This window comes from Coregonus lavaretus, assembly GCF_964263955.1.
Source record: "Coregonus lavaretus genome assembly, chromosome: 40".
Lineage (NCBI taxonomy): Eukaryota > Metazoa > Chordata > Actinopteri > Salmoniformes > Salmonidae > Coregonus > Coregonus lavaretus.
The window spans coordinates 5216263-5236196 of NC_140027.1; the positions used below are offsets into that span (position 1 = coordinate 5216263).

The following is a 19934-nucleotide window of genomic DNA, read 5'->3' on the forward strand; positions in this document are numbered from 1 at the left end:
ATATTCCTGAGTTAAGCTGTTTGCTTATTTCTTAGCGTGAATGTGAAAAAAAAAAAAAAACTAAATTCTTGTTTGTTCTTTTGTCTTTCTGTCATATGAGAGACGAGAAGGAGGAGACAGAGAGAGAGAGAGAGAGAGAGAGAGAGGAGGTACTGACATCAGCTGACATCAGCGACAACAACCCAGTCCAATCAAGGCCAGTACTGTTCTTATCCACAAAACCTACTTTCCCTTACAGGATATAATTGATACATTGTGTCTACATAGAATATTTCATGTTGTGACCATTTCGCAGGAACTTGGCAACAGACTGATGAATTGATCTAATTGATAATTGCACATTAGAGTTTTTGTGAATGACTTGTTTTGATTAGAGTTGTGTTGGAAATCCAGCATTGACATTATTCTGTAAAATTAAGGTAATTAGGTGCTTATTAAGCAATTGGGTTGTGAGTGCTCTAGTGTTGCTGGTACAGGTCTTTTATTTTTGGATTGCTCTGAAGTTGACTACTTTCCTTTACTTTTCCTGATCGGATGTGGTAAGACTGCCACTAATCAATAATTTGGTAAAATAAAATTCACAAAATAAATTGATATATTGATTGATTAGTTGATTGATTGGATTGATTGGTTGATTGATTGAATTAGTGGATTAGTTGGTTGATTGATTGATTGATTTAATTGGTTGATGTATTGATTGATTAGTTGATTGATTGGATTGATTGATTGTTTGATTGATTTAGTTAGTTGATTGATTGATTGATTTGATTAGTTGGTTGATTGATTGATTGATTTAATTGGTTGATGTATTGATTGATTAGTTGTTTGATTGGATTGATTGATTGTTTGATTGATTTAGTTAGTTGATTGATTGATTGGATTAGTTGGTTGATTGATTGATTGATTTAATTGGTTGATGTATTGATTGATTGTTTGATTGATTTAGTTAGTTGATTGATTGATTGGATTAGTTGATTGGTTGATTGATTTAATTGGTTAATTGATTGATTGGATTAATTGATTAATTATTTTTAATTAAAATAAAATAAAAATGTTTTTTTTATAAATAAGAAAAATTCTGATTAAATAATAAAATAATAAAACATTTAAAAATAAATAACAAAAATTTAAAATATATATATAAAAAAAAAAGAATAAAAAAAAGAGGGGAACACATAACAGAGTCATTATAATGGGGAAAAAGGACATCAAAACTACAAAAGCAATTACTCCTCTTGATGTAGTACAGAATAGTAATCCTCTAGTTAATGGTATAGCAAAATTATCTGAAAAATGGAATAAACGTTGGCCTGACATTGAACAACCATGGCCAGTGGAAGGGACTCTTAACCCAGACGTCATCAAGATAATGCAAGTGCTTGTATCCACGTATAATGCAGATCAAAAGAAGGGGAAGAAAGGAAAACTACGTAAAGAAAAAAGACAAAGAGAGCTGGGTGTTCTTAAGCTGTTTGAAAATGAAGGACAAAAACTGATAAAAGATACAAAAGATAAGAGAGACAGAGGTACAGAGAAAATGGCAAAAGAGGTGAAGGTGACAGAAAAACTAATGGCAGAAGTCAATACACCTTTCTCATATATGGATTCAGCAAAAACACCCCCACCTTATGAGAAAGAAGCCAAGTTTAAGGACGTTTATCCTCAGCTTCCAGTGATCATTCAGGAGGGTGACTATTGCATCAGAGATGAAGATGAACAAATAATAGAGAGAGGACAAGCAGAAACGACCATAAAGATGAATCCAAACTCCAAAAGCAGGAAGAAAACGAGATGTCTGGAAACTAAGGGTAGAGCGAGGTTCAGGAGGATGGAACTTTATGATGATGATGATGACGATGATGATGATCAGAGTGATTCAGAAGAGATCATGGGTGGATATGACCCTGTCATCAGACAGAGGTTGGCCAGAGCGGAAAGAAGGGGTGATGGAAGTTGGAAGAAGAAGAATACAAGTGATTCGAGTCCTGATGAAAATGAAGATGGAGACAACGATGAAGATTTGGAGATTAAAGGTGCTTCATATTCAAGAGGATTTTATCCTACAATGACTAGCACAGAAGAAATAGAAAGAGATATAGACCGATGCGTCTCATGCCTGGATAAAGTGACTAGTTTAGAAGAAGTGAAAAAACTGGAGGAACAACTCCAGAAGCTGCAGATAAAGAAAAAGAAGCTGCTGAGAAAAGAATCCCAAGAATCTGAGAATAAATATACATTGAGGCCAAGAAAAGAGGGCACTAGTAAGAAAATTATGCCGGTGATCATTCGAGGACAAAACCTAGAATATAAGCCTTTGCAGAATACCGATATGTCAGATATACTTGAGAAGCTGCCTACTCTTCAAGATGGAGCATATCCTTGGATTTCAAAGTTGGAAGAAATTACGGTGGGAACACAGTCTGCCATAGGAGACATTAAGAGACTTTTGGCTAATCTCCTTGGGATTCCAGGCATGGAAGAAATTTTTCAGAGAGCTGGACTTGGAGAGCACTGAGAGATACGTTTCCAACAAATGTGCATCCTGACAACATTCTGATTGACCCACTAGGACAACAAGAAAATCCGAGAGCCTACGTGTCAAGAGTTCATCAATTGTGGAGAAATATTACCGGAAATGATCCAGATGTGAGTCAAATTGAGCAGTCAATCTTGAGAGCTAAACTACAGATGGGACTGCCCTTACCGGTAAGGAGCAAACTGGCAGAAGTGGTTGGACTTGGGAGCATGACAAAAGGTGTCTATACAGATCATATAGCCCATCAAGTGGATCTGTACCGGAAAAAGGAACACAACCAGAAAGAACAGGACCAAGAAACTCTCAGAAAACTCAATCAAATACAACTGGTGGAGAAGAAGGAGAAGAGAAGCTTTGGTTATGCAGAATCAGTGTAAACCAAATCAACAATCACTGCTACAGCTTCAACTGAACAAGGTCAAATGCAACTGTACCAGCCACAACAAGTGGTACAAGTTGTTTCATATCCATAGATAGTTTCTGGAAAGAAAGAATTTCAGAGGAAGATAAAGGAGCAAGTGAAGATCACCTGTCCTCCAGGTGAACCCTTATAGGAGCAAGGATTCTAGAGGTGCCCAGAAGATCCGAAAGGGGAGGTTTTCAGCTGGTAGCACCAGTTAGGGAAAAAGATCCAACAAATGAAGTGAAAATAAACAATGGACTATGGGAAGTGATGATGGATAGCAGAAAGGCTGTTATCTGTGTTCAGCCTGAAGAGGTTACACATCTCACTATGTCAAATCAACTAATTATGAGAAGGATTTGGAGGAGTGAAGATCAGCGATTTCTGAAAATGATGATTTTGGCTCAAGGACAAGGAGAGTCATAAGCTGTACGGATGATAAATGAATCTGTTTGAAGTGTGAAGATGGATTAAGAATCTATTAAGGAGAAGATGTTGAAAAAAGTTCAAGAATGTTTGTGATATCAAAGTAGGACTGATATTGGATTTGTGAAATCAGCCCAATTGAGGTGAAAGTTGAACTTCAACCAGGAGGCAGACCTCCTTGGAAGAATCAGTATCCATTGAAAGATGAAGCAATCCAAGGGATTGAACCAGAAATTGAAGGACTTTCGAAAGCAGGTGTTTTGAAGACAATAGAAGAAATCGTTAGAGTAGCAATCAATTATTGTTTTGGGAGAAACCATGATGATTTAATAAGCTATGGGTTAGCTAATGTTGCAAGAGGGGAGATTAGGATAAAGATCACAAAGGAGTAGACTTTTTGGGAACCATATTTTCTGAAATAGATTGACTATGTCATAGGCAGGTGCACAATCTGTCTGAAAAATAATGTGTGACTGTTATTCTTGGTTACATTCATATACCAAGAGGTGCATAAGATGTTCAACTAAGCTAAAATATGCTCAGTCGGTTGCAAAGTTGTTGTGTAAAGAAGTCATAAGCAGGAGGGAATTTCCTGATTTAATATACTCAGAAAATGGGAAAGAGTTTTGTGAATAAATCAGTGAAATGGTTTTTGAAAAAATTAGAGAAAGAAAAAATTGGAAAAAGTCAGACTAAAATGTTATGAAAACTAGGGTTGAAATAACTCTAGGAAATTTGGAATATCTGATTGTGGGATAATTATATTATTGTGATGAATCAAAGGGGGGAAATGGAATTCATATCATTTTTGGAATTCTTATATTATTGCTGATATTGATGTTTTAATTTGCATGTGTTGTTTTGCAAAAGATACTGTTTGGTATTTTCTTTTCTTCCAGAAGCATATGGGGGAATATGTAGAGGGACTCAAATACTCAAACATGGAAAATATGAATGGACTGGAGGAAGTGGAACAAGGAAGGTGTGGAAATGTTCAGATTCCATCATCGACGTCGCATTGAAAGTCGACACTGTGGAGGAGATTAAGTGTAGTGGACTACATTCCAGTGTTATATTCTTTATGTATTAATTTTTGAAGAATTATGTTTTCTGTTGTTGGGTACATGTGGGGACCTCAGATGTTTTTGTTTATTTCGTTGAAGTTTAGGGATATGGGGTCTAGGCAAGGACAGAGAGAATCCACAGGAGGGTCCGATGGGTCGACCAGCCTGAATGTGGACATTTTGATTGTATTTTGTTTGCTGGGGTTTTCATATGTATTCAATTGCATCATAGCTTAAAATGTATTGATAAAGATGTATAAATTGATCTGGAGTACTTAGGTGGTCGCCTAGGGCAGAGGGGCCGTGAGAGAATTTTCCTGTCTTGACTGACTGATGGATATTTGGAATGAAAGCTGCCAGACAGGTTTTTCGCTCTTACACTCCATAACAATTTATTTACACTCCATAACAATTTATTTACACTCCATAACAATTTATTTACACTCCATAACAATGTATCTACACTACATACAAAAATGTGTCTATATAAACATGTGTTTACTCTCCATAAATTTTGGTTTATTGCTAAAGTTACTCAAGAAATTTGTCATAATCCTATTCTTTTTGTTTTCGAGACTTAATTAGTCTCGAAGGGGGGAAATATGTAGTGTCTTGGCTCTGTGATTGTGCTGACATTGCAAATGGTGTAACAGATGAACTTTACTCTACTTTGCTGAAACATCTGGAAAGCATTACTAAAGTTCCTGGAAAAAAGGATATGGGGAGATATGTGAAAAAGGCCAGGGATTGGATATTAAAATCACGCCATACTATGTCATATATGATATAAATACCATGTCTTGAACAGAGAGAGGGGGGAATAGCGAATTACAGAATTGGCTCCTGCTGTTCTTCAGATATCTGCAGGTATCTGTAAATCTGACGCTGAAACTCTTTGTTATAATAAACCTTTATAAACAAAGTACAGTGTCGGCGGACTTCTTATCATCACGGCATTATCAGCAAAGGTTTGTTTTCGGTAACCACACAGGCCAATAGTTTACCTGTCTGTGTTACAAAATATCCCTAGAATCATTGTCATTGGCGATGTAAGCCAATTTGGAAGTTGATACTTGTTGTGGGCGGTCTAACTTCTCTTTTAAATGTATTTTCTTGTGTGAAAAGGGTGATGTGAAGGCTACTGGAGATTGTTTTCTCCGACTTTTTTGAGGAGGCAGCCTTACAAAAAAAAACCTCGACCGTCTACAGGGAAATCTACAAAGACGCTCGCGCTCCGCTTCAGGAAGAATGAACGTGATCATAGGAACAATGCGTAATGGGTGCATGGCAACTTTGAGGCAACCTCGGCTATTTGCAGCTGTTACCAGTTCAAGGGTAAGTATCAAGTCAAGGCAAATCCATTGTTGTATGTAGGTCACTTGTGAGTATTGACTGCAAGTGCAATATTTACAGAATAACACCTTTTGACATCTTTCTATGGCGATCTGGATTCCAGCCTCTCAGTAAAGCCTTACTAAACTAGTTAAAATAGACGATATGAGTATCAAAGTATCACTGTTGACGTGCATTCGAATAAAAATAAAAATAATCTAGATTCTATCGTTTAAAGACTAATTATAAGGCATTGTATGAGAACATGTTGTAGGTTGTTCATAGATAAAAGAAGAGCAGCTGTTCAAAGAAAACCTGCCTAATCATCAGTCATTACACACCTTATTCACCCATGGCACAGATATGCCATTCATATGGTAGTGAAACAGCATTGGCCATTACATCTCTATACTTCATTTATGGCTTTTACTTAATCATTAATGACATAACTGAGCAAAGTTCAACAGTCATTTGGCAGGTCCACTGAATAGGCTACTAAATTCCAAGTTAAGTAGGTTCTCGTAGTGCTGGTTTGGAACAAAAAAGATTGTCCACCATGGCAGGGGTTCCCAAACCTTTTCACTCAGGCCCCCTGTTTTTCACTCAGCACTGTTCATGACACAAACTGTTCATGACACAAACTCTTCTCTTGTTGGAGGAGAGAACATTTTGCATGTTTAAAGCTTATTTCCTGCAATTCTACACATTTTGTCATGGGGTGCAGAGAAAATGTTCCAGTTTTAAAGCAAATGTTCTAGCAATTCTATACATTTTGCCATGTCTAATGTGTATTAATGTGATATTTGAGTGACTCAAACATCACTACAAAATCTATGGGCTAAAAAACCTAGCTAAACATTTTTTGCTGACATGGGCTAGTTGATCTTGGGCTCCCGAGTGGCGCAGGCACTGCATCTCAGTGCTTGAGGCGTCACTACAGACCCCCTGGTTCAATTTCAGGCTGTATCAAAACTGGCCGTGATTGGGAGTCCCACAGGGCGGCGCACAATTGGCCCAGTGTCGTCCGGGTTTGGCCGGTGTAGGCCGTCATTGTAAATAAGAATTTGTTCATAACTGACTTGCCTAGTTAAAGGTAAAATAAAAAAATAAAATCTGGACATTTCTGACAAGCTCTCTTAAGGTATGCAATGACTGACATGACAAGAGGAATACTGATGATGCACTACCCAATTTCGAAATTTCACCTTGCGCATTACCTTCAAAACGTCCTTATACTGTACTGCCTATATTCATTGTTCATAATACTGACAAAAAAACATGCGTTTTCTATTGTTTTTTTCTTCCATCATCTTTGAAATGCGCAATTTAGATTCTGGCCACTAGATGGCAGCAGTGTGTGTGAAAGTTTCAGATAGTCCAGTATCGCAATGCTTCACTGGATCAATCTTGTATCAAGTCTGCCCAAATGTGCTGAATTGGTCAGTTGATACATTTTCAAGTACATAACTATAGAGAACATACAAAAATGATATGGTAATACAAAATGTAAGTTTACACACTTCCAGGAATGTCATACATGATGGATCATTAGCTTATACACTAACTTTCACACATCTAGATGGCCGAGCGGGGTGGGTGTGGAGCCAGAGACAGCAAGTGTTCAAACTGTAGAACCCGGTTCCTACATTTGAATATAAAAATGGATTTTATCAAACAAAACTATGCTACATTTTATCTCTGGGACCCTCAGGATGACAAATCAGAACAAGATTACTGAATGTTGTCACTAAACCGATGTGGATATGGTGGAGGAGTCAGGCGCAGGACACTGAGGTTAAGTCCAACAGAATTTAATAGTCCAAAGTATAATAGGAAAAACCTCCGACCTCAAAAAATACACAAATAGGCGAGGGAGAATTACGCACACGCGTAAACACTAAAACACAAAACAAACAGGAAGCAAGACGTAGCTCCGACACTGTGGCAGTAAATAACAACACACAATCATACTAGAACAAAACAAGGAACTTATAAGACACGTAATCAACACACAACTGGACACAGGTGATACAGACAGACAAAAGCAATCAAATGATGAAACATAGAGCGGTGGCAGCTAGTACTCCGGGGACGGCGAACGCCGAAGCCTGCCCGAACCAGGAGGAGGAGCAGTCTCGGCCGAAACCGTGACAGTACCCCCCTCCAGCCGTGCGCCGACCCCGGCCTCGGGGATGGCCAGGAGGACGCGGACCCGGGCGCGTGGGATGCCCACGGTGAAACTCAGTCATGAGGGATGGATCGAGTATGTCCCTCCTGGGCACCCAGCACCGTTCCTCCGGACCGTACCCCTCGCACTCCACGAGATACTGGAGACCACTCCTCCGGCGCCTCGAGTCCAAGATGGTCCGGACCCTGTACGCCGGGGCCCCCTCGATGTCCAAAGGGGGCGGAGGGGTCTCTCCTATCTCCTCTTCTTGGAGTGGGCCAGCTACCACCGGCCTGAGAAGAGACACATGGAACGAGGGGTTAATATTTTTATACTCTATAGGCAGTTGTAACCTGTAACACACCTCGTTCAATGGGCAGCGTCCCACGTCTCCTCCGAGCGCCGAATTCACTCGTCCACCGCAGGGGCCTCGATCTGGCTCTCGTGCCATGGTGCCAGGACCGGCTGATAACCTAAAACACACTGGAAAGGTGTTAAATTGGTGGAGGAGTGGCGGAGAGAGTTCTGGGCCATCTCTGCCCAGGGGATGAACCTAGACCACTCCTCCGGCCGGTCCCGGCAATAGGACCTCAAAAACCTACCCACATCCTGGTTGACACGTTCCACCTGCCCATTGCTCTCTGGGTGGTACCCCGAGGTAAGGCTTACCGAGACCCCCAACCGTTCCATGAACGCCCCCCAAACTCTGGAGGTGAACTGGGGACCTCGGTCAGACACTATATCCTCGGTGACCCCATAGTGCCGGAAAACATGGGTAAATAGGGCCTCAGCGGTTTGTAGGGCAGTAGGGAGACCCGGCATGGGAAGGAGACGACAGGCCTTGGAAAACCGATCCACAACGACCAAAATGGTGGTATTCCCCTGGGAGGGGGGAAGGTCGGTTACGAAATCCACCGATAGGTGGGACCATGGTCGTTGTGGAACGGGCAGGGGATGTAGCTTACCCCTGGGCAAATGTCTAGGCGCCTTACACTGGGCACACACCGAGCAGGAGGAGACATAAACCCTCACATCCCTAGCTAACGTTGGCCACCAGTATTTCATGCTAAGACAGTGCACGGTCCGGCCAATACCTGGATGTCCAGAGGAGGGTGATGTATGAGCCCAATAAATAAGTCGATCACGAATCTCGAGCGGAACGTACGTCCGCCCCACAGGACACTCGGGGGGAGTAGGGTCGGTACGCAGTGCCCGCTCGATTTCCGCATCGACCTCCCATACCACCGGAGCCACCAAACAAGACTCCGGCAATATGGAAGTAGGCTCGTTGGACCTCTCCTCTGTGTCATACCGCCGGGACAGGGCGTCTGCCTTACCATTCTGGGACCCAGGGATGTATGTGATCTTAAAAACGAACCGGGTTAGGAACATGTTCCACCTAGCCTGACGAGGGTTCAATCTCCTAGCTGCCCGGATGTACTCCAGGTTACGGTGATCAGTCAGAATGAGGAAAGGGTGTTGAGCCCCCTCAAGCCAATGCCTCCACACCTTTAGGGCCTGGACTACGGCTAACAGCTCCCTGTCCCCAACATCATAGTTGCGCTCCGCCGAGCTGAGCTTCTTAGAGTAGAACGCACAGGGGCGGAGTTTAGGTGGCGTGCCGGACCGCTGTGACAGAACTGCCCCAATACCGGTCTCGGACGCGTCTACCTCTACTTGGAATGGTAAAGAGGGATCCGGATGCGCCAGCACAGGAGCCGAGGTGAACAGGTTCTTTAGTTTGACAAATGCCCTGTCCACCTCAGCCGACCACTGCAAACGAACCGGACCCCCCTTTAGCAGGGACGTAATGGGAGCTGCAACCTGTCCAAAACCCCGAATAAACCTCCGGTAGTAATTAGCAAAACCCAAGAACTGCTGCACCTCTTTTACAGTGGTTGGAGTTTGCCAATTACGCACGGCCGATACCCGGTCTACCTCTATCTCCACACCAGACGCGGACAACCGATAACCCAAAAAGGAGACGGACTCCTGGAAGAACAGGCATTTCTCTGCCTTGACATACAAGTCATGCTCCAACAATCTTCTCAACACTCGGCGCACCTGGGCTACATGCTCGGCTCGTGTAGAAGAATACACTAGGATGTCGTCAATGTAAACTACTACACCCTGCCCATGCATGTCCCGGAAAATCTCGTCAACAAAGGATTGGAAGACTGAAGGAGCATTCATTAACCCGTATGGCATGACGAGATACTCGTAATGACCCGAGGTGGTGCTAAATGCTGTTTTCCATTCATCCCCCTCCCTAATGCGCACCAGATTGTACGCGCTCCTGAGATCCAACTTTGTGAAGAACCGCGCTCCGCGTAATGACTCCGTCATCGTCGCAATCAGTGGTAGTGGGTAACTGTATTTAACTGTGATCTGATTGAGACTACGGTAATCAATACACGGGCGCAATCCCCCGTCCTTCTTCTTCACAAAGAAGAAACTCGAGGAGAACGGGGAAGTGGAGGACCGTATGTATCCCTGTGCCAAGGACTCGGCTATGTAAGTCTCCATAGCCGCTGTTTCCTCTTGAGACAGGGGATACACACGACTCCGGGGAAGAGCCGCTCCTGTCTGGAGATTTATCGCACAGTCCCCCTGTCTATGAGGAGGTAGCCGTGTTGCCCTCGATTTGCTAAACACGAGTGCTAAATCCTCATACTCGGGGGGAATGCGCAGTGCGGGCACTTGGTTCGGACTCTCTACCGAGGTCGCCCCTACGGAAACACCTAGACATCTCCCTACACACTGGGCAGACCACTCCATAAGAGCCCTCTGTTGCCACGCTATGGTAGGATCATGGGTGCTTAACCAGGGAAGGCCCAACACCACGGGGTACGCAGGAGAGTCAATCAGATAAAACTGAATGATCTCCTCATGACCCCCCTGCGTCGTCATCGTCAGTGGTGCTGTGACCTCCCTGATCAGGCCCGACCCCAACGGCCGGCTGTCTAATGCGTGGACAGGAAATGGAGCTTCTACCGGCCGAAGGGGAATTCCTAACCTACAACAAAATGCCCGATCAATAAAGTTCCCAGCTGCGCCTGAATCTACTAGCGCCTTATGCTGGGAATGAGGTGCCACCTGTGGAAATCTCACAGGAATACTCATGTGACCAACAGAAAGCTCTGGGTAAGTGGGGCGCCTACTCACCTGAAATGACTCCCCAGTGCGTGGCCTGTTGTCACCTCTCCCAGGAGACCCTCCCCAGCACCTGGCCGCGGTGTGTCCTCCACGACCACAGGTGGTGCAGGGGATGGCCCCCCTCGGGTTCCCTCTCCTCCTCTCTCTAGCGCCAGCACCCCCGAGCTCCATGGGAATCGGCTCGGAGGTGCTGGAGGGTGGAATGGACGACCCCCACTCGGGACGTCCGCGGGTAGCCAGCAGGGTGTCTAGACGGATGGAAATGTCCACCAACTGGTCGAACGACAGGTTGGTGTCCCTGCAGGCCAGCTCACGACGAACGTCCTCTCGTAGGCTACACCGGTAGTGGTCGATGAGGGCCCTCTCATTCCACCCCGCATCCGCCGCTAGTGTCCGGAACTCCAGTGCGAACTCCTGTGCGCTCCTCTTCCCCTGTCGGAGGTGGAATAGACGCTCTCCCGCCGCTTTCCCCTCAGGTGGATGATCGAAGACAGCCCTGAAGCGGCGGGAGAACTCCGCGTAGGTGATGGTTGCGGCATCTATTCCCCTCCATTCGGCGTTGGCCCACTCCAACGCCTTGCCGGATAGACAGGAGATGAGGGCGGAGACGCTCTCGTATCCCGAGGGCGCCGGGTGTATGGTGGCAAGGTAAAGTTCCACCTGCAGGAGGAATCCCTGACACCCGGCTGCAGAACCGTCATATGCCCTCGGGAGCGAGAGCCGAATGCCACTGGGTTCCGGTGCTGAGAGAGGAGGACTGGCCGTTGGTGATGGGATGTTGTAAAAGTGCGTGGGCACCTCTCGATTCACCAATCGGCGCAGAGTGTTGGACACCTCGTCCATGGCGGCCCCGAGTTGCCGGATCATGGTGTCCTGGTAGTTGATCCGGTCTTCCAGGGATTCGGGTGCCGCCGCTGTTCCTGCTGACTCCATGGGTGTGTGTTGTTCTATCACTAAACCGATGTGGATATGGTGGAGGAGTCAGGCGCAGGACACTGAGGTTAAGTCCAACAGAATTTAATAGTCCAAAGTATAATAGGAAAAACCTCCGACCTCAAAAAATACACAAATAGGCGAGGGAGAATTACGCACACGCGTAAACACTAAAACACAAAACAAACAGGAAGCAAGACGTAGCTCCGACACTGTGGCAGTAAATAACAACACACAATCATACTAGAACAAAACAAGGAACTTATAAGACACGTAATCAACACACAACTGGACACAGGTGATACAGACAGACAAAAGCAATCAAATGATGAAACATAGAGCGGTGGCAGCTAGTACTCCGGGGACGGCGAACGCCGAAGCCTGCCCGAACCAGGAGGAGGAGCAGTCTCGGCCGAAACCGTGACAAATGTAAGTACATTATTTACCTTCAGAGGTGAATGTATCAAACCAGTTGCCTTGATAATTTTTTTGTTGTTGTGCACTCTCCTCAAACAATAGCATGGTATTTCTTCACTTTAATAGCTACTGTAAATTGGACAGTGCAGTTACAGTTGAAGTCAGAAGTTTACATACACTTAGGTTGGAGTCATTAAAACTCGTTTTTCAACCACTCCACAAATGTCTTGTTAACAAACTATAGTTTTGGCAAGTCGGTTAGGTCATCTACTTTGTGCATGACACAAGTCATTTTTCCAACAATTGTTTACAGACAGATTATTTCACTTATAATTCACTGTATCACAATTCCAGTGAGTCAGAAGTTTACATACACTAAGTTGACTGTGCCTTTAAACAGCTTGGAAAATTCCAGAAAATGATGTCATGGCTTTAGAAGCTTTTGATAGGCTAATTGACATCATTTGAGTCAATTGGAGGTGTACCTATGGATGTATTGCAAGGCCTACCTTAAACTCAGTGCCTCTTTGCTTGACATCATGAGAAAATCAAAAGAAATCAGCCAAGACCGCAGAAAAAAAATGTGTAGACCTCCACAAGTCTGGTTCATCCTTGGGAGAAATTTCCAAATGCCTGAAGGTACCACGTTCATCTGTACAAACAATAGTACGCAAGTATAAACACCATGGGACCACGCAGCCGTCATACCGCTCAGGAAGGAGACGCTTTCTGTCTCCTTGAGATGAACGTACTTTGGTGCTAAAAGTGCAAATCAATCCCAGAACAACAGCAAAGGACCTTGTGAAGATGCTGGAGGAAACAGGTACAAAAGTATCTATATCCACAGTAAAACAAGTCCTATTTCGACATAACCTGAAAGGCCGCTCAGCAAGGAAGAAGCCACTGCTCCAAAACGGCCATAAAAAAGCCAGACTACGGTTTGCAACTGCACATGGGGACAAAGATCGTACTTTTTGGAGAAATGTCCTCTGGTCTAATGAAACAAAAATAGAACTGTTTGGCCATAATGACCATTGTTATGTTTGGAGGAAAAAGGGTGGAGCTTGCAAGCCGAAGAACACCATCCCAACCGTGAAGCACGGGGGTGGCAGCATCATGCTGTGGGGGTGCTTTGCTGCAGGAGGGACTGGTGCACTTCACAAAATAGATGTGGATATATTGAAGCAACATCTCAAGACATCAGTCAGGAAGTTAAAGCTTGGTCGCAAATGGGTCTTCCAAATGGACAATGACCCCAAGCATACTTCCAAAGTTGTGGCAAATTGGCCTAAGGACAACAGAGTCAAGGTATTGGAGTGGCCATCACAAAGCCCTGACCTCAATCCTATAGAAAATGTTTGGGCAGAACTGAAAAAGCGTGTGCGAGCAAGGAGGCCTACAAAGCTGACTCAGTTACACCAGCTCTGTCAGGAGGAATGGGCCAAAATTCACCCAACTTATTGTGGGAAGCTTGTGGAAGGCTACCCGAAACGTTTGACCCAAGTTAAACAATTTAAAGGCAATGCTACCAAATACTAATTGAGTGTATGTAAACTTCTGATCCACTGGGAATGTGATGAAAGAAATAAAAGCTGAAATAAATAATTCTCTCTACTATTATTTTGACATTTTACATCCTTAAAATAAAGTGGTGATCCTAACTAACCTAAGACAGGGAATTTTTACTAGGATTAAATGTCAGGAATTGTGAAAAACTGAGTTTAAATGTATTTGGCTAAGGTGTATGTAAACTTCCGACTTCAGCTGTAGATTAACAAGAATTTAAGCTTTCTGCCCATGTTTATGTCCTGGAAGGTTTGCTGTTACTTACAACAGTCATGCTAATCACATTAGCTCAACCGTCCCGTATACGGGACACCGATCCCATAGAGGTTAAACCATGCATTATTTTGAGTAACATTCAGGCAATGTAGATATTAGAAGAAGAGAGTGACTTTTGGCCTACATAGAACAAAGCTCATGTTCATGTTAAAGATCAAAGGCAATCATCAAAGAGCCTGAGCTCAAACTGGAGGCAAGAGATGATGCAAGGATAGTGAAACAGGCCTACTGCAGCAAATCAAAAAAATATGTTGTATTCATATCTGTCTAACATGCTGGCACCTGGCAAGTTCATATAGCTGATATATGATGATCGTTCTTAAACTTAATTAATGAGTAAAAAAATATGAGGGATTAAGATCACTTTATTGGTCCGCTTTTAACTCAACCCCTCCGAAAGACACATGTATACAGGTTTTGGAGAGGTGCATGGGGGCTGCCACACTGGGCGCTCGGGGAGCTGTTGTTGTGAGGGTTAAGTGCCTTTCTCAAGGGCACAACAGCAGGAAAATTGCAGCTAGGAATTTGATACCAGCAACCAATGGTTGCCAGCTCTTCCAGACAGATTTTTCCAGTCAGACCCGAGATTCGAAATGGCAATCCTCCGGCCGCTGGTTCACCTCTCTAACCAGTCATGTTGTCAACAAGGCAGCATGGTGCATCATCCAGAAATATATACAACATCTCATTTCCATAAAATATATTTTCATTGGGAAGGCAGATAAAGCATTTTTGTCAAAAGCAATCACTTTGGCTGCGTTTACACAGGCATCCCAATTCTGCCTGTGTAAACACAGAATCCTACTCATTACTCCACATGCTTAATCTAGCCTAGTCTGCCACTTTTGTTTTGAGCCGATTTGCAATGGGCTTTGAACAGGGAACCTGGTTTATGCTCCAGCCTGGTCTCATAGACTAGAAGTAACATTGTAAATGTAAATCCGGGACACTCAAATTAGTATGATATGTTACGTTTGGTATGGTTACATACAACAGAGGATTACTTAACGCAAAAACAAAAGTAAGTTGGTTGGTCGGGAGTGGATAGGTGGGCGTATTATGCGAACGTCTATCAACCCAAAGGTTGCATGTTCGAATCTCATCATGGACAACTGTAGCTAATTAGCAACTTTGCAACTACTTACTACTTTTTAGCTACTTTGCAACTACTTAGCATGTTAGCTAACCCTTCCCCTAACCTAAACCCTTTAACCTAACTCCTAACCCTGACCCTAACCCTAACCCCAAGCCTAGCTAGGTTGCCACCTAGCTCAATCAATCAATCAATCAAATGTATTTATAAAGCCCTTTTTATATCAGCAGATGTCACAAAGTGCTATACAGAAACCCAGCCTAAAACCCCAAACAGCAAGCAATGCAGATGTAGAAGCACAGTGGCTGGGAAAAACTCCCTAGAAAGGCAGAAACCTAGAGCGGAACCAGGCTCTGAGGGGTGGCCAACATTAGCTACAACAAATTGGAATTCTTAACATATCAAAAGTTTTGTAAATTTGTAACATATTATACGAATTGTAATCCGTAACATATCATACTAAATCGATTATGGACATCTACAAATTAATACATACCATACGAAACGTAACTAATACTAATTGAGTGTCCCAGAATTTACATTTACTATGTTACATCTACCCCTGAGTCCAGGTTGCACGCTCAGGAAGCAGCCCAGTTCCAAAACGAATTCACTTTTCGCCCGGTGAAACTCTTACCACCGGCGTAACCCGGGCCAGATAATCGAATCCCCTCAATGCTGCGCATCTTGCTTGGCGAGAAGATGCATGTAGCGGCCCACGTGACTAATTCCGGAAGCGACCTCTACATGACCAGCCTTTAGCTACACCAAATCTCTGCTCGTCCTTATCTCAAGTTCAGCTAACATTGCTTGTTTGTGGTTGACGGCATTTCATTTTGTTGTTACTTGTATGTCACTAATATGATGAATACGTTGACTTTGAAGGCTTTATTTGGTTGTAAATAACTATATACAGATTAGCAGCCGCAGACTACTTAATAGCACGCACACACAATCAAACATGAACACGATCATATCAGGCAGAGTGCGCAAATTAGTTTCTGCAACCTTGATACAACCTTGGATATTGCCGATTATTACCGCCCCAAAGGTAAGCAAACGATCAAAGTCTCAAGGAAGAAGTTTGACATGGTAAAAAAATAAATACTATCCGTCTTGTGCATGTAAACAAGTTGTCGTTGGTTAAAATGTTGGGTTGCAAGGGTAGTTTGCAGGTTGGATTGTGGAGTGAGGATTTACTCCTACTCTATAGCATTGGGAGGAAGTGATTTTTACTCAGTGCCATAATAGTATTTTCCATTTGTAGGATGTATTCACTGCATTTGCATTAAGGAAATCTGTTTTGCTACCCTAAATCTGTCGTTACAGGTCCAGCTCTCCACTCTACCCACTGAGCCTGTCATCGCTGCCAAAAAGCCTTTCAAGGTGGAGCTTGTAGGTGGAAAGCGTCACTCATGGTGCGTTTGTGGACATAGCAAGAAACAGGTGAAGGCACTACAATCATGCTTTACATTGGCCACCATGTGCCCATCGCTTTCAATGAAACGGGTTCATTGAATTCTGTCATGATCCCCTTGTTTGTTTGCGATGAAATGGAATTGGATCAGATTGGCTTTAGCATACCAAAGCAGCAGATTATTCAGGAATGACCACATAATCTAGCAGCAGTAGCTAATTTAGCATTAGAGGTCCTCAATCCCTGGCTTGTTTCTCCCGTCTTTCTGTCTTAGCCTTTCTGTGATGGAGCCCACAAGACTAAAGCCCAGGGCCTGATGCCTCTGCGCTTCGTCCCTGAGAAGGACTCCAAAGCTCTGCTGTGTGGCTGCAAGTACACCGCTAACCCACCATACTGCGACGGCACTCACAAGCAGGAATTCATCCAGTCTGCCCTGCTCCCAGAGAACACAGACTCCTGAATGGATAGGAGCTGATTATTTTTGTCCAATTCTCTGTGGTGTGGGTCCTCTGAGATCTGGTCCTGGAGATGAGGACCAGAATCACTGGTTCAGAAGGTAACTCTGCAATTGGGTGATTGACGGCGAACAGATGACATATACATATCTGACATACTGTGACATGCTTAGATCTGATGTGAAAAGATCTGATGTGATTGGTCAAAAGACCGATTAGTGGAAAAAAGATCAGAATTGAGCTGCCTGTCTAAACGCAGCCTTAGGGCCCTCTAGTATATCATGGGAAACCATTGTTTTCCACTCTGGGCTTAGCACTTGCTTTGAACAAATCTCCCCATGTCATCCATACAAGATTTGCATGACATAAGAGCTCTGTGAACAACTCAATTAAGGGTTCATCCCATGATAAGCAATCTGCAAAGTGATACTTGTTATGGGGCAATTCCACGATAACAGAATGATGCTGAGATTCAGATATTTCACTTTAAAATGTGTGTCAAGCAAAAACCAATAATTAAAGTTAAACAAACCATATAACTTCATGCACAATGACTAGTTTTAACAATTTCCACAGAACATTTGACAAAAACACACTTACTTGAAGAACAGTGCAGATGCAAAGTTTGGTAACAGAATGACAGTTTGTACGGTCATTCTTTGCAATCATTGGTTATTGTTTGGCTTATATTTTAAAGTGATAAATCAGCCTCGGCATCATTCTGTTACCATGGAATTGCCCTGTGTGGTATGCACTGGGTGCTTCTGTAAATGTTTGAAATTGTGATGAAACATATGTTTCATTTTAATGCTCTGCTAATGATACGCACAAATATTGTGATGGACTGTTTCTCAAAATCAAGAATTGTAATAGAACACAATCTTAGGCTTGCTGTGAGATGAATTGTTTAAGATGTATTTTTATAGATCTAAAAACGGAGTATTATTCCCTCCATTATGTATTCTTCTGTCTGTGTTGAAATTAAAACAATCAAATGTATTTTAATTTTTTACTTTCTCTTAATTACGGTCACATTTTGCCATGTTATATCCTCTGTTCACTTATGCAGAAATGCAAAGTTTCAACCTAAAACATCTGCATTGAAGTCATGAAAATCCACAGATTCTTTGGAGAGTTGCCATGGATCCCAACTTAAAATCAAGTTAAACATTCCTAAATAGATGCACAATCATAATATATGCTTTAAAGCTCTGCTACTCATGAATTGTTGTTGATAGCAATTTAACAGATTTCTATGTATTAAAGGTCCAAATTTAGACTTATTACAGGCGCACTGGCAAGTTGTGACATTTGAACTACTTCAAGAATATATCCAAAAAACTAATCAGAATGGGACACTGAACTCAACCAAGTAAGTCAACTTTTTAATGACCTAAACATGCACATATGGCTGATATTTTAGAATAATATCATTGAATGGTCAAAATATACATTGAGGGAATGTCAAAAGTGTATGAAAATACATGGTCAGATATACAATTCCCTTTGAGCTAATTGATGTGAGTAGAACGGGTACCGATATGTAATGTTGACAAACATGTACGGTAAGCTACGTTTTTCAGACAATTGTAGTGCTGCTTGAGGCTTGATAAATATAATGGCTTTTCTAATGTCAAAGCACAGGGAAGTTCAGTACTCATATACTGTGGTCTGCATTTCACTCAAAGAAAGTGCATCAAACGTTTCGTACATATCTATTGTCCTTGGTGATTGGGCCCATTACCAGTTGAAAGTACTGCATCTATCTACATACACCAGAGTTATTATATACAGTATGACTGACGGTAAGAAGACAGATCTTGCCTTTTTATTTATAGTTAATATATATATATATATATATATATATATATATATATTACTACCAGTAAAACGTTTGGACACCTACTCATTCAAGGGTTTTTCTTTATTTTTACTATTTTTTACATTGTAGAATGAAATAACACACATGGAATCATGTAGTAACCAAAAAAGTGTTAAACAAATCAAAATATATTTTATATGACATTTTTCAAATAGCCACCCTTTGCCTTGATGACAACTTTGCACACTCTTGGCATTCTCTCAACCAGCTTCATGAGGTAATCACCTGGAATGCATTAGAACTAAACAGGTGTGCCTTCTTAAAAGTTAATTTGTGGAATTTATTTCCTTCTTAATGCATTTGAGCCAATCAGTTGTGTTGTGAAAAGGTAGGGGGGGTATACAAAAGATGGCCCTATTTGGTAAAATACAATCCATATTATGGTAAGAACAGCTGAAATAAGCAAAGAGAAACGACAGTCCATCATTACTTTAAGATATGAAGGTCAGTCAATACGGAACATTTCAAGAACTTTGAAGGTTTCTTCAAGTGCAGTCGCAAAAACCATCAAGCGATATGATGAAACTGGCTCTCATGAGGACCGCCACAGGAATGGAAGACCCAGAGTTATCTCTGCTGCAGAGGATAAGTTCATTAGAGTTACCAGCCTCAGAAATGGCAGCCCAAATAAATGCTTCACAGAGTTCAAGTAACAGACACATCTCAACATCAACTGTTCAGAGGAGACTGTGTTAATCAGGCCTTCATGGTCGAATTGCTGCAAAGAAACCACTACTAAAGGACACCAATAAGAAGAGACATGCTTGGGCCAAGATACATGAGCAATGGACATTAGACCGGTGGAAATTTG

General features: G+C 42.6%; 1 protein-coding gene across 1 annotated transcript; it reads left to right on the forward strand.

Moving 5' to 3' along the window:
• Positions 1-16095: 16095 nt before the first annotated feature.
• On the forward strand, positions 16096-18240 carry LOC311113618 (uncharacterized protein). Its single transcript, XM_084156878.1, has 3 exons — positions 16096-16420; positions 16699-16815; positions 17061-18240. The coding sequence occupies exons 1-3, from the start codon at positions 16331-16333 to the stop codon at positions 17244-17246; spliced, it is 393 nt and encodes a 130-aa protein (XP_084013004.1). The 5' UTR covers positions 16096-16330; the 3' UTR covers positions 17247-18240.
• The last annotated feature ends 1694 nt before the right edge of the window (positions 18241-19934 follow it).